This window comes from Haliaeetus albicilla, chromosome 29 (assembly GCF_947461875.1).
Source record: "Haliaeetus albicilla chromosome 29, bHalAlb1.1, whole genome shotgun sequence".
NCBI classification, from domain to species: Eukaryota; Metazoa; Chordata; class Aves; order Accipitriformes; family Accipitridae; genus Haliaeetus; species Haliaeetus albicilla.
The window spans coordinates 5,012,477-5,023,834 of record NC_091511.1 but is presented as its reverse complement, the minus strand read 5'-3'; the positions used below and the strand labels follow the sequence as shown (position 1 = coordinate 5,023,834).

General features: G+C 64.2%; 1 protein-coding gene and 1 long non-coding RNA gene across 2 annotated transcripts; both read left to right on the top strand.

Moving 5' to 3' along the window:
- Positions 1 to 297: 297 nt before the first annotated feature.
- On the top strand, positions 298 to 9,056 carry RENBP (renin binding protein). Its single transcript, XM_069774288.1, is given in 12 exon segments — positions 298 to 375; positions 1,939 to 2,038; positions 2,144 to 2,219; positions 2,313 to 2,388; positions 2,502 to 2,674; positions 3,747 to 3,968; positions 4,531 to 4,612; positions 4,701 to 4,876; positions 6,416 to 6,547; positions 8,752 to 8,823; positions 8,825 to 8,840; positions 8,935 to 9,056. Coding segments are annotated over 11 exon segments (1,224 nt in total). The 5' UTR covers positions 298 to 375; positions 1,939 to 1,943; the 3' UTR covers positions 9,039 to 9,056.
- A 214-nt stretch (positions 9,057 to 9,270) lies between these two features.
- Positions 9,271 to 11,042, top strand: LOC138682830 (uncharacterized). Its single transcript, XR_011322733.1, has 3 exons — positions 9,271 to 9,366; positions 10,068 to 10,133; positions 10,913 to 11,042. It is a non-coding gene; the product is annotated as an uncharacterized lncRNA (long non-coding RNA).
- Positions 11,043 to 11,358: the final 316 nt, after the last annotated feature.

Genomic DNA, 11,358 nt, shown 5'->3' with positions numbered 1-11,358 from the left:
GGTGTGGGGCTCAGACCCCCCTGTACAGACCCCCCCGGGGCGGGGGGGGGGCAGCCGTGGGGCTGACCCCCGTGGCGGGGGGGGGGGGGGCCCCCAGTGTATTATAGTGTATTGGGGGGCCTCCCCCCCCCCCCCCGTGCTGTCCGTATCTGTCGTTTTTGTGCTATTTTGAACAATTAAAAGACATTTTTTTGGAGTAAAAGGGGGGAGTTTTGCTGGGGGGGGGGGGGGGGCACTAGGACCCGACTTGGGCTGGGGGCGGGGTTAGTGGGTGGAGGGGGCGGGGTTGGAGGGGGTGGGCGGGGCGAGTGGGGTAGAGAGGGCGGGGCCAGCGGGGCGGTGGCGCGGAGTCTCGTGACCGGGCAGCCGGTCGCGGTGGGTCCGGGGGGGGCGAAATGGGGGGGGGGGGCTGGGGGGCACCCCATGGGGGGGGGCTGGGGGCCTGGGGGGCACCTCGCCGTGGGGCTGGGGGGGCTCCAGGGCTCAGTTTGTGGGGCTGGGGGGGGGCTGGGGACCCCCCCATGGCTGAGCTGTGGGGCTGGGGGGGCTCCATGACTCGGTTTATGGGGCTGGGGGGGCTCTGGGGACCCCCATGGCTGGGATGGGGGGGCTGAGGGTGGGGTGGGACCAAAGGTGTGGGGCTGGGGGGGGTTTGGGACCCCCATGGCTGGGGTTGGGGGGGTGTGGGGCACCTCGCTGGGGGGCTGGGGGGGCTCTGGGGACCCCCTTGGCTGAGCTGTGGGGCTGGGGGGGGTCTGGGGACCCCCCCATGGCTGAGCTGTGGGGCTGAGGGGGCTGTGGGGCACCTCGCTGGGGGGCTGGGGGGGCTGGGGGGACCCCCATGGCTGGGATGGGGGGCTCAGGGGGGTGTGGGGCCAAAGGTGTGGGGCTGGGGGGCACCTCGCCGTGGGGCCGGGGGGGGCTCTGGGACCCCCATGGCTGAGCTGTGGGGCTGAGGGTGGGGTGGGGCCAAAGGTGTGGGGCTGGGGGGGGCTTTGGGGACCCCCATGGCTGGGATGGGGGGCTGAGGGTGGGGTGGGACCAAAGGTGTGGGGCTGGGGGGCACCTCGCCGTGGGGCTGGGGGGGCTTTGGGGACCCCCATGGCTGAGCTGTGGGGCTGGGGGGGCTCCATGGCTCAGTCTGTGGGGCTGGGGTGGGTCTGGGGACCCCCATGGTTGGGGTTGTGGGGCTGAGGGTGGGGTGGGGCCAAAGGTGTGGGGCTGGGGGGCACCTCGCCGTGGGGCTGGGGGGGCTTTGGGGACCCCCATGGCTGAGCTGTGGGGCTGGGGGGGCTCCATGGCTCAGTCTGTGGGGCTGGGGGGGCTGGGGGGACCCCCATGGCTGGGGTTGGGGGGGTGTGGGGCACCTCGCTGTGGGGCTGGGGGGGCTCTGGGGACCCCCATGGCTGAGCTGTGGGGCTGGGGGGGCTCCATGGCTCAGTCTGTGGGGCTGGGGTGGGTCTGGGGACCCCCATGGTTGGGGTTGTGGGGCTGAGGGTGGGGTGGGGCCAAAGGTGTGGGGCTGGGGGGCACCTCGCCGTGGGGCCGGGGGGGCTTTGGGGACCCCCATGGCTGAGCTGTGGGGCTGGGGGGGCTCCATGGCTCAGTCTGTGGGGCTGGGGGGACCCCCATGGCTGAGCTGTGGGGCTGAGGGTGGGGTGGGGCCAAAGGTGTGGGGCTGGGGGGGCTTTGGGGACCCCCATGGCTGGGATGGGGGGCTCAGGGTGGTGTGGGGCTGGGGGGCACCTCGCTGTGGGGCTGGGGGGGCTCTGGGACCCCCACGGCTGGTCCGTGGGGCCGAGGACCGCGTGGGGCCGTGGGCCGTCCCGCTGTGGGGGGCCGAAGTCCGCGTGGGGCTGGATCTATGGGGCTGGGGGGGGGGGGCTCCGGACCACCGTGGCCGTGGGGGGCTTGAAGAACCCGTGGGGCGCCCCACAGCGCCGATGGCGTCGCTGAGCGAGTGGCGGGACCGGATGGCGGCGGAGCTGGACGCGGTCGTCGCCTTTTGGGAACGCCATTCCCACGACCCCCAGCACGGGTGAGCCCCGGCGACCGGGACCCCCAACTCCCCCCGCGCCCCCCGTAACGACCCCCAACCCCACCGGGGTGACCCTCCTGGGTGGTTTTTTCCCCCCCCCCACAGCGGCTTCTTCTCCTGCCTGAGCCGCGACGGGACCGTCTACGACGAGACCAAGTACGTCTGGATGCAAGGCCGGCAGGTGAGCGCCGTGGGGCAGAATGTGTGGGGCAGAATGTGTGGGGCAGAATGTGTGGGGCGCACCCCCTTATTCTTCTCTTCCCCCCCCCCCAAGGTGTGGGTCTACTCCCGGCTGTACCGCACGGTCCCCCGCTTCCGACGCCCCGAACTCTTGGAAGCGGCTCGAGCCGGTGAGCGCCGTGGGGCAGCTATGGGGCAGCCGTGGGGCGCGTTGTGTGTGTGTGTCCCCCCCCCCCCCAAAAAAAAAAAAACCGAACCCATCGCCACCCCCCGTTTGGGGCAGGGGGGGAGTTCCTGCTGCGCTGCGCCCGCCTGAGCCCCGAGTCCCCCCGCGTCGCCTTCGCCCTGACGCGGGACGGGCGCCCGGTGTGGGTCCAGCGAACCGTCTTCAGCGAAGCGTTCTGCGCTATGGGGCTGGACGAGCTGGGGCGCGCCGCCGAGGAACCCCGCTACCGGGTGAGGACGGGAGCCCCTGCCCCACGGCGGGGGGATCCCTGCCCCACGGAGGGACCCTCTGCCCCACGGAGGGACCCTCTGCCCCACGGAGGGATGCTCTGCCCCATGGAGGGATGCTCTGCCCCACGGAGGGGGGATTCCTGCCCCATGGAGGGACCCTCTGCCCCACAGCAAGGACACCCTGCCCTATGGAGGGATCCTCTGCCCCATGGTGGGGATCCCTGCCCCATGGAGGGATGCTCTGCCCCACGGCGGGGATCCCTGCCCCACGGTTGGGATGCTCTGCCCCACAGCAGGGATCCCTGCCCCACGGAGGGATGCTCTGCCCCACGGCGGGGATCCCTGCCCCACGGAGGGATGCTCTGCCCCACGGCGGGGATCCCTGCCCCACGGAGGGATGCTCTGCCCCATGGAGGGACACTCTGCCCCACAGCAAGGACACCCTGCCCTATGGAGGGATCCTCTGCCCCACGGCGGGGATCCCTGCCCCACGGTTGGGATGCTCTGCCCCATGGAGGGGAGCTCTGCCCCACAGAGGGGATCCCTGCCCCACGGAGGGATGCTCTGCCCCACGGCGGGGGGATCCCTGCCCCACGGAGGGATGCTCTGCCCCATGGAGGGACACTCTGCCCCACAGCAAGGACACCCTGCCCTATGGAGGGATCCTCTGCCCCACGGCGGGGATCCCTGCCCCACGGAGGGACACTCTGCCCTATGGAGGGGACCCCCTGCCCCACAGCAAGGACCCCTGCCCCACAGCGAGGCTCCCTGCCCCACGGCGGGACCCTCTGCCCCACATTGGGGACCCCCACCCCACTGAGGCCCCCCCCCGCCCCACAGCAAGGACCCCCTGCCCCAAGTAGGGACCCCCCCCTGCCCCACGGCGGGACCCTCTGCCCCACATTGAGGACCCCCACCCCACTGAGGCCCCCCCTGCCCCACAGCAAGGACCCCCTGCCCCAAGTAGGGACCCCCCCCCGCCCCACAGCGGGGGGGTTTCTCCCCCTCTTCCCTCGCACGGGGCGACCCTGTGCCCCCCCCCCCATTTTTTGTCCTACCTGTCCCCCCCCAGGCGGCGGCGCGGGAGTGGGCGCTGGCGGTGGGGGCCTGGGCGCGGGGGGCCCCCCAGGAGCTGGGTCGCCCCCGGCTGTCGGGGACCCCCCCCCAGCAGGCGCTGGCGGTGCCGATGCTGGTGCTGGCGCTGGCCCAGCAGCTGCTGGAGGGGGCGGGGGGGGACGGCGACCTGGAGGCCATGGCAGAGTGGGGGGCCCAGAACATCCTCCTGCACCTCCAGGTACCCCAAAATCCCCCCCCATAACCCCAAATCCCCCCCCGCACCCCAAATCCCCCCCATAACCCCAAATCCTCCCCTGCACCCCAAATCCCCCCATAACCCCAAAATCCCCCCTGCACCCCAAATCCCCCCCCATAACCCCAAATCCCCCCCTGCACCCCCAAATCCCCCCTGCACCCCCAAATCCCCCCCAGGACCCCATGTGGACCCCTAAATCCCCCCCCCATAACCCATCCCTGTGCCCCCCCCCCAGCACCCCTAAATTCTTCCCATTATCCCCCCCCAGGACCCCCAAGTCCCCCCTGACAGGGACCCCAGCACCCCCAAATCCCCCCCAGCACCCCCAAATCCCCCCCAACCCTCCCTGCACCCCTAAAACCCCCTTAAGGAGCCCCCCCACCCCCCCCGGGACACCCCCAAGACCCCCCCAGGGTCCTCCCGCCCCCTCAGGACCCCCAACCCCACCCCCGGCAGCTCTTTTGCCCCCAGAGCAGCCCTGGGGGGGCACCCCCAAATCCCTGTGTCCGTCCCCCCCCCCCCAAAATCTGTCGTGCCCCCCCAGCGCGGCGACTCGGTGGTGCTGGAGAACGTCTCCCCCGAGGGGCAGGAGCTGCCGGGGAGCCTGGGACGACTGATGAACCCCGGTGAGTTTTTTTTGGGGGGGGGGGTCTCCCCACGAACCCACTATTTTGGGGGGAGGACCCCCCCAAAATACGTGTGTCCCCCCCCCAGGTCACGCCATGGAGGCGGGCTGGCTGCTGCTGTGGTTCGCGGGGCGGCGGGGGGACGCGGGGCTGGGGGCTCGCGCCGTGGCCGCGCTGGTGGAGGGGCCGCTGCGCTGGGGGTGGGACCCCCACCACGGGGGGCTCTTCGCCTTCCTCGACGCCGACGGGCACTGCCCCACGCAGGTACCCCCACCCCGAGCCCCTTTTCTCCCCATTTCCCCCCCTTTTCCCCGCTTTTCTCCCCGTTTCCTCTTCTTTTTCTCCCCGTTTCCTCTTCTTTTCCCCCATTTCCTCTTCTTTTCCCCCCATTTCCCCACTTTTTCCTCGTTTCCTCTTCTTTTTCTCCCCACTTTTCTCCCCATTTCCTCTTCTTTTTCTCCCCATTTCCCCACCTTTCTCCCTGTTTCCTCTATTTTTCCCCACTTCCTCTTCTTTTCTCCCCATTTTCCCACTTTTCTCCCCATTTCCTCTTCTTTTCCCCCATTTCCCTGCTTTTCTCCCTATTTCCTCTTCTTTTTCTCTCCATTTTCCCTTCTTTTCTCCCCATTTCCCCATTTTTCTCCCTATTTCCTCTGATTTTCCCCCATTTCCCCACTTTTCTCCCCGTTTCCTCTTATTTTCCCCCATTTCCCCACTTTTCTCCCCGTTTCCTCTTATTTTCCCCCATTTCCCCACTTTTCTCCCCATTTCCTCCTCTTTTCCACCCGTTTCCACACTTTTCTCCCCATTTCCTCTTCTTTTTCTCTCCATTTCCCCTTCTTTTCTCCCCATTCCCCCACTTTTTCCCCATTTCCCCGCTTTTCTCCCCAGTTCCCCACTTTTCTCCCCATTTCCTCTTGTTTTTCTCCCCATTTCCCCACTTTTCTCCCCGTTTCCTCTTCTTTTCCCCCATTTCCTCTTCTTTTGCCATTTCCCTGCTTTTCTCCCCTTTTCCTCTTCTTTTTCTCCCCACTTCCCCACTTTTCTCCTCATTTCCTCCTTTCCCCCCCGTTTCCCCACTTTTCTCCCCATTTCCTCTTCTTTTTCCCCCATTTCCCCACTTTTTCCCCATTCCCTCTTCTTTTCCCCCATTTCCCTGCTTTTCCCCCCATTTCCCCACTTTTCTCCCCATTTCCTCTTCTTTTTCTCCCCACTCCCCCCACTTTTCTCCTCACTTCCCCACGTTTCTCCCCATTTCCCCCTTTATCCCCATTTCCCCCTTTTCTCCTCATTTCATTCCCATTTCCCCCACCTTATCTCACTTTTCTCCCCATTTTCTGCTCATTCCCCCCCCTTGTCCCCATTTCCCCCCTTTTATCCCCACTTTTCCCAATTTTCTCCCTTTATCCCCATTTGCCCCCCTTATCTCCATTTTCTCCACTTTTCTCCCCCCTTTCCCCCATTTTCTTGCCCTTTTCTCCCCATTTCCCTCCCTTATCCCCACTTTTCTCCCCCTTTTCCCCACTTATCTCCATTTTCTCCACTTTTCCCCCCATTTTCTCCCCCTTTTCTCCCCATTTCCCCCACTTATCTCCATTTTCTCCACTTTTCCCCCCATTTTCTCCCCCTTTTCTCCCCATTTCCCCCACTTATCTCCATTTTCTCCACTTTTCCCCCCTTCCCCCCATTTTTCCCCCATTATCTCTCCCCCTTTTCCCCCTTCCCCCCCATTATTTCTCCCCCTTTATTTCTCCCCCCCCTCCCAGTCCCCCCAGTCCCGACCAGTTCCCCCATTATCCCCAGCTGGAGTGGAACATGAAGCTGTGGTGGCCGCAGGCGGAGGCCATGGTCGCCCTCCTGGCCGCCTACACCCACCGCCCGCGGCCGCGGCTCCTGCGGCACTTCCAGCGCGTCGCCGCGTACCTCTTCGACAAGGTGGGCGGGGGGGGGCAAATACCCCGGGGGGGGCAAAAAAAACCCTTGGGGGGGGTAAAAAACCCCCCTTTTGGGGGGTAAAATCCCCTTTTGGGGTCCCAGGGGAGCGGGCGCTCCCCGAAGGGACTGCAGCCCAGACGGCTCCTGGCGGCGGGGGGGGGGTGGGACCCCCATGGGGGGGGGGTCAACCCTGGGGGGGGGGAATGGGGAGAAATAATGGGGGGAAATGGGGGAGGGAAATGGGGAGAAATGGGGAGAAATAATGGAGGGGAATGGGGGAAATGGGGAGAAATAATGGGGGGATGGGGAAAAGGGGGGAAAAATAGGGGGAAGAGGGGATAAAAGAGGGAGAAAATGAGAGAAATGGGGAAAATAGTGATAAAGGGGGAGAAAATGGGGAGAAGGGGGGAAAGAGTGGAGAAAATGGAGATAAGTGGGGAAAACGGGGAGAAAATGGGGAGAAATAATGGGGGAATGGGGGAAATGGGGGGAAAAGGGGGAGAAATGGGGGGAAGAGGGGATAAAAGTGGGAGAAAATGAGGGAAATGGGGGAAAGGGGGAGAAAATGGGGGAGAAAATGAGGGAAATGGGGATAAAAGGGGGAAAGGGGGAAAATGGGGGAAGAGGGGATAAAAGAGGGAGAAAATGAGGGAAATGGGGAAAATAGTGATAAAGGGGGAGAATGGGGAGAAAAGTGGAGAAAATGGAGATAAGTGGGGAAAATGGGGAGAAATAATAGGGGGAAATGGGGGGAATGGGGAGGGAAATGGGGAAATGGGGAGAAAATGGGGAGAAATGGGGGAAGAGGGGATAAAAGAGGGAGGAAATGAGGGGAATCGGGGAAGGGGGATAAAATGGGGGATAAAATGAGGGAAATGGGGATAAAAGGGGGAAAGGGGGGAAAATGGGGGAAGAGGGGATAAAAGAGGGAGAAAATGAGGGAAATGGGGGGAAAAGGGGAGAAAATGGGGGAGAAAATGAGGGAAATGGGGATAAAGGGGAAAAGGGGGGAAAAATGGGGGGAAGAGGGGATAAAAGAGGGAGAAAATGAGGGAAGTGGGGAAAATAGTGATAAAAGGGGGAGAATGGGGGGAAAGTGGAGAAAATGGAGATAAGTGGGGAAAATGGGGAGAAAGAATGGGGGGAATGGGGGGAAATGGAGGTAAATGGGGGAAATGGGGAGAAAGGGGGGAGAAATGGGGGGAAGAGGGGATAAAAGTGGGAGAAAATGAGGGAAATGGGGGAAAGGGGGATAAAATGGGGGAGAAAATGAGGGAAATGGGGATAAAAGGGGGAAAGGGGGGAAAATGGGGGAAGAGGGGATAAAGAGGGAGAAAATGAGGGAAATGGGGAAAATAGTGATAAAGGGGGAGAATGGGGAGAAAAGTGGAGAAAATGGAGATAAGTGGGGAAAATGGGGAGAAATAATAGGGGGAAATGGGGGGGAAATGGGGAGGGAAATGGGGAAATGGGGAGAAAATGGGGAGAAATGGGGGAAGAGGGGATAAAAGGGGGAGGAAATGAGGGGAATCGGGGAAGGGGGATAAAATGGGGGATAAAATGAGGGAAATGGGGATAAAAGGGGGAAAGGGGGGAAAATGGGGGAAGAGGGGATAAAAGAGGGAGAAAATGAGGGAAGTGCGGAAAATAGTGATAAAAGGGGGAGAATGGGGGGAAAGTGGAGAAAATGGAGATAAGTGGGGAAAATGGGGAGAAATAATAGGGGGGAATGAGGGAAATGGGGAGAAAATGGGGGGGAAATGGGGAGAAAATGGGGAGAAAATGGGGAGCAATGGGGGGAAGAGGGGATAAAAGAGGGAGAAAATGAGGGAAATGGGGGGAAGGGGGATAAAATGGGGGAGAAAATGAGGGAAATGGGGATAAAAGGCGGAAAGGGGGGAAAAATGGGGGAAAAGGGGATAAAAGTGGGGAGAAAATGAGGGAAATGGGGAAAGGGGGATAAAATGGGGGAGAAAATGAGGGAAATGGGGATAAAGGGGGAAAGGGGGGAGAAATGGGGGGAAGAGGGGATAAAAGAGGGAGAAAATGAGGGAAATGGGGGGAAAGGGGGATAAAATGGGGGAGAAAATGAGGGAAATGGGGATAAAGGGGGGGAAAAAGGGGGGAAGGGGGGGGAAGTGGAGCAAATGGAGGTAAATGGGGAAAATGGTGATAAAAGGGGGATGAACCGCGTGTGCCCCCAGTTTCGTGACCCCGATCACGGCGAGTGGTTCGGGTACCTGTCGCGGGAGGGGACCGTGGCGCTCACCATCAAGGGGGGGGCCCTTCAAAGGTGGGTCTGGGGTCTGGGGGGGTGTACTGGTGTTACTGGGGGGGGATACTGGGACGGCGCTCGGCTCAATTCTTTATTTTCTGGCCTCCCCCAGGCTGCTTCCACGCGGCGCGGTCGCTGCTGCTGTGCGAGGAGATGCTGGGGGAGCTCCTGCAGCGGGGGGAGACCCCCCCGGACAGCCCCCCGTCCCCCCAATAAAAATAAAACCAATTTATTGTGGGTTTTGGTTTTTTTTTGGGGGGGGGGGGGGGTCCATCCTGGCGTCGAGCTCTGCCCGCTCCCAAAATGGCGGCGCCCAGCGGGCGGCGTCGAGCTCTGCCCGCTCCCAAAATGGCGGCGCCCATAGGCGGCGTCGCGCGTCACTTCCGCCCTCAACCCCGCTTTATCCCCATCTGCGCAGGCGCCGCTGTTCCCTCTTTAGCCCGCTCCCCCCCCGCCCCCCCGCCGCGGCTGTTCCGCCCCGCGGCCGCTCCCCCCCCCGCCGCTCTGCGTCTGCGAAGCCGCAGGGATGGAGATGCTGAACCAGGTGGGGACCCCCCCCCCCAAAAAATACCCCCCAAAAAAGGGAAAATCCCCCCCCACGGGGGAAAAAGGGACCCCCCCCAAAGGAAACCCCCCCCCGGCACCCGCTAAACCCCCCCTGGCCCCTGAATTCCCCTGAAAAAGGGGGGAAAGGGGGGGAAATTGGGAAAAGGGGGGGGGATTTGGGGGAAATGGGGGGGGGGATTTGGGGAGGGGGGGTGTTTGGGGAGGGGGGGGCTTTTGGAGGAAGGGGGGGTCGTTTGGGGAAACGGGGGGGTAATTTGGGGAAACGGGGGGGTAATTTGGGGGAAGGAGGGGGTTAATTTGGGGGAGGGGGGTCAATTTGGGGGGGTTAATTTGGGGGGGGCGTCTGAATTTTGGGGGGGGGCTGCTGGGTTGGGGAGGGGGCTGAGTTTAAGGGGGGGTCTGGGATTTTTTTGGGGGGGGGGGTTGTTTTCTGCTGGGGGGGGGTTTGTCCTTGGGGGGGGGGGTGCCGCAGGATGGGGGGGGGGGGGATGATGCAGCAATAAGGGGGGGGCAAGGAGCCCCCGGGGGGGGTGTGACGTCAGCGTGGCGTCACGCGTGAGGTCACGGCTGCAGAGTGAGCCCCCCCCCCCCCCTCCTCAACCCTGCCCTTGGAGGGGGGGGGGGTGTGTCCTGGGGTTTTGGGTGCCCCCCCCCCCCCCAGTAAAGTGCCCCCCCCAGTTGGTGGCCGGGGGCCAGTTCCGGGTGATCAAGGAGCCGCTGGGCTTCCTCAAGCTGCTGGAGTGGGTGAGTGACCCCCCCCCGCGACCCCCCCGCGACCCCCCCCAACTGCCCTGCCCCAACATACCCCCCCCGACACGCCCTCCCCCTCCCAGCCCTTATATCCCCCCCCCACAACCCCCTGATACCCCCCGGCCCCCCCAGACCCCCCCCATTCCGCCCCTCCCCAATCCCCCCCAGACCCCCCAAACCCCCTCTGGACCCCCCCAGACCCCCCAACCCCCCCCAAACCTCCTCAGGACCCCTCTATCCCCCCCAAGACCCCCCCCAGACCCCCTTTGGACCCCCCCAAACCCCCCGAACCTCCTCTAGGACCCCCCCAGACCCCCCCCTCAACCCCCTTTAGCCCCCCCAGACCCCCCCGAACCCCCTCTGGACTCCTCTATCCCCCCCCAGACCCCCCCAGACCCCTCCAAACCCCCCCAAACCTCCTCTAGGACCCCCCCAGACCCCCCCGAACCCCCTCTGGACTCCTCTATCCCCCCCCCAGACCCCCCCAGACCCCCCCAGACCCCCCCAAACCTCCTCTAGGACCCCCCCCGACCCCCCCAAACCCCCTTTGGACCCCCCCAGACCCCTCCAAACCCCCCCGAACCTCCTCTAGGACCCCCCCAGACCCCCCCCGACCCCCTTTAGCCCCCCCCCAGACACCCCCCCCCCCCCCCGATCTGGGTCACCCACCATAATCCGGGATAATCCCAGGGATGCGGGGGGGGGGGGGGCGGAATGACACACGGACACGCTCTCTCTGTGTGTGTGTGTGTCCCCCCCCGTGCCCCCCCCAGCTCTTCTCCATCTTCGCCTTCGCCACCTGCGGGGCTACGCCGGCTCCTTCCGCCTGAGCGTGGAGTGCCCCCCCCCGAACCGCAGTGCCCCCGCCATCCCCGTCGCCTTCGCCTACCCGTTCCGGTGAGGGGGGGGGCAATGGGGATCCTATGGGGGGGTCCTGGGGGGGGCTATGGGGCTATTTGGGGGGCTGGGGGGGGCTATGGGTCCATCTGGGGGGGCTATGAGCCAATATGGGGGGGCTATGGGTCCATTTGGGGGGCTATGAGCCAATATGGGGGGGCTATAGGTCCATTTGGGGGGGGCTATGGGTCATAAGGGGGGGCTATAGGCCAATATGGGGGGCTGGGGGGGGGGCTATGGGCCAATATGGGGGGGCTATAGGTCCATTTGGGGGGGGCTATGGGTCATAAGGGGGGGGCTATAGGCCAATATGGGGGGCTGG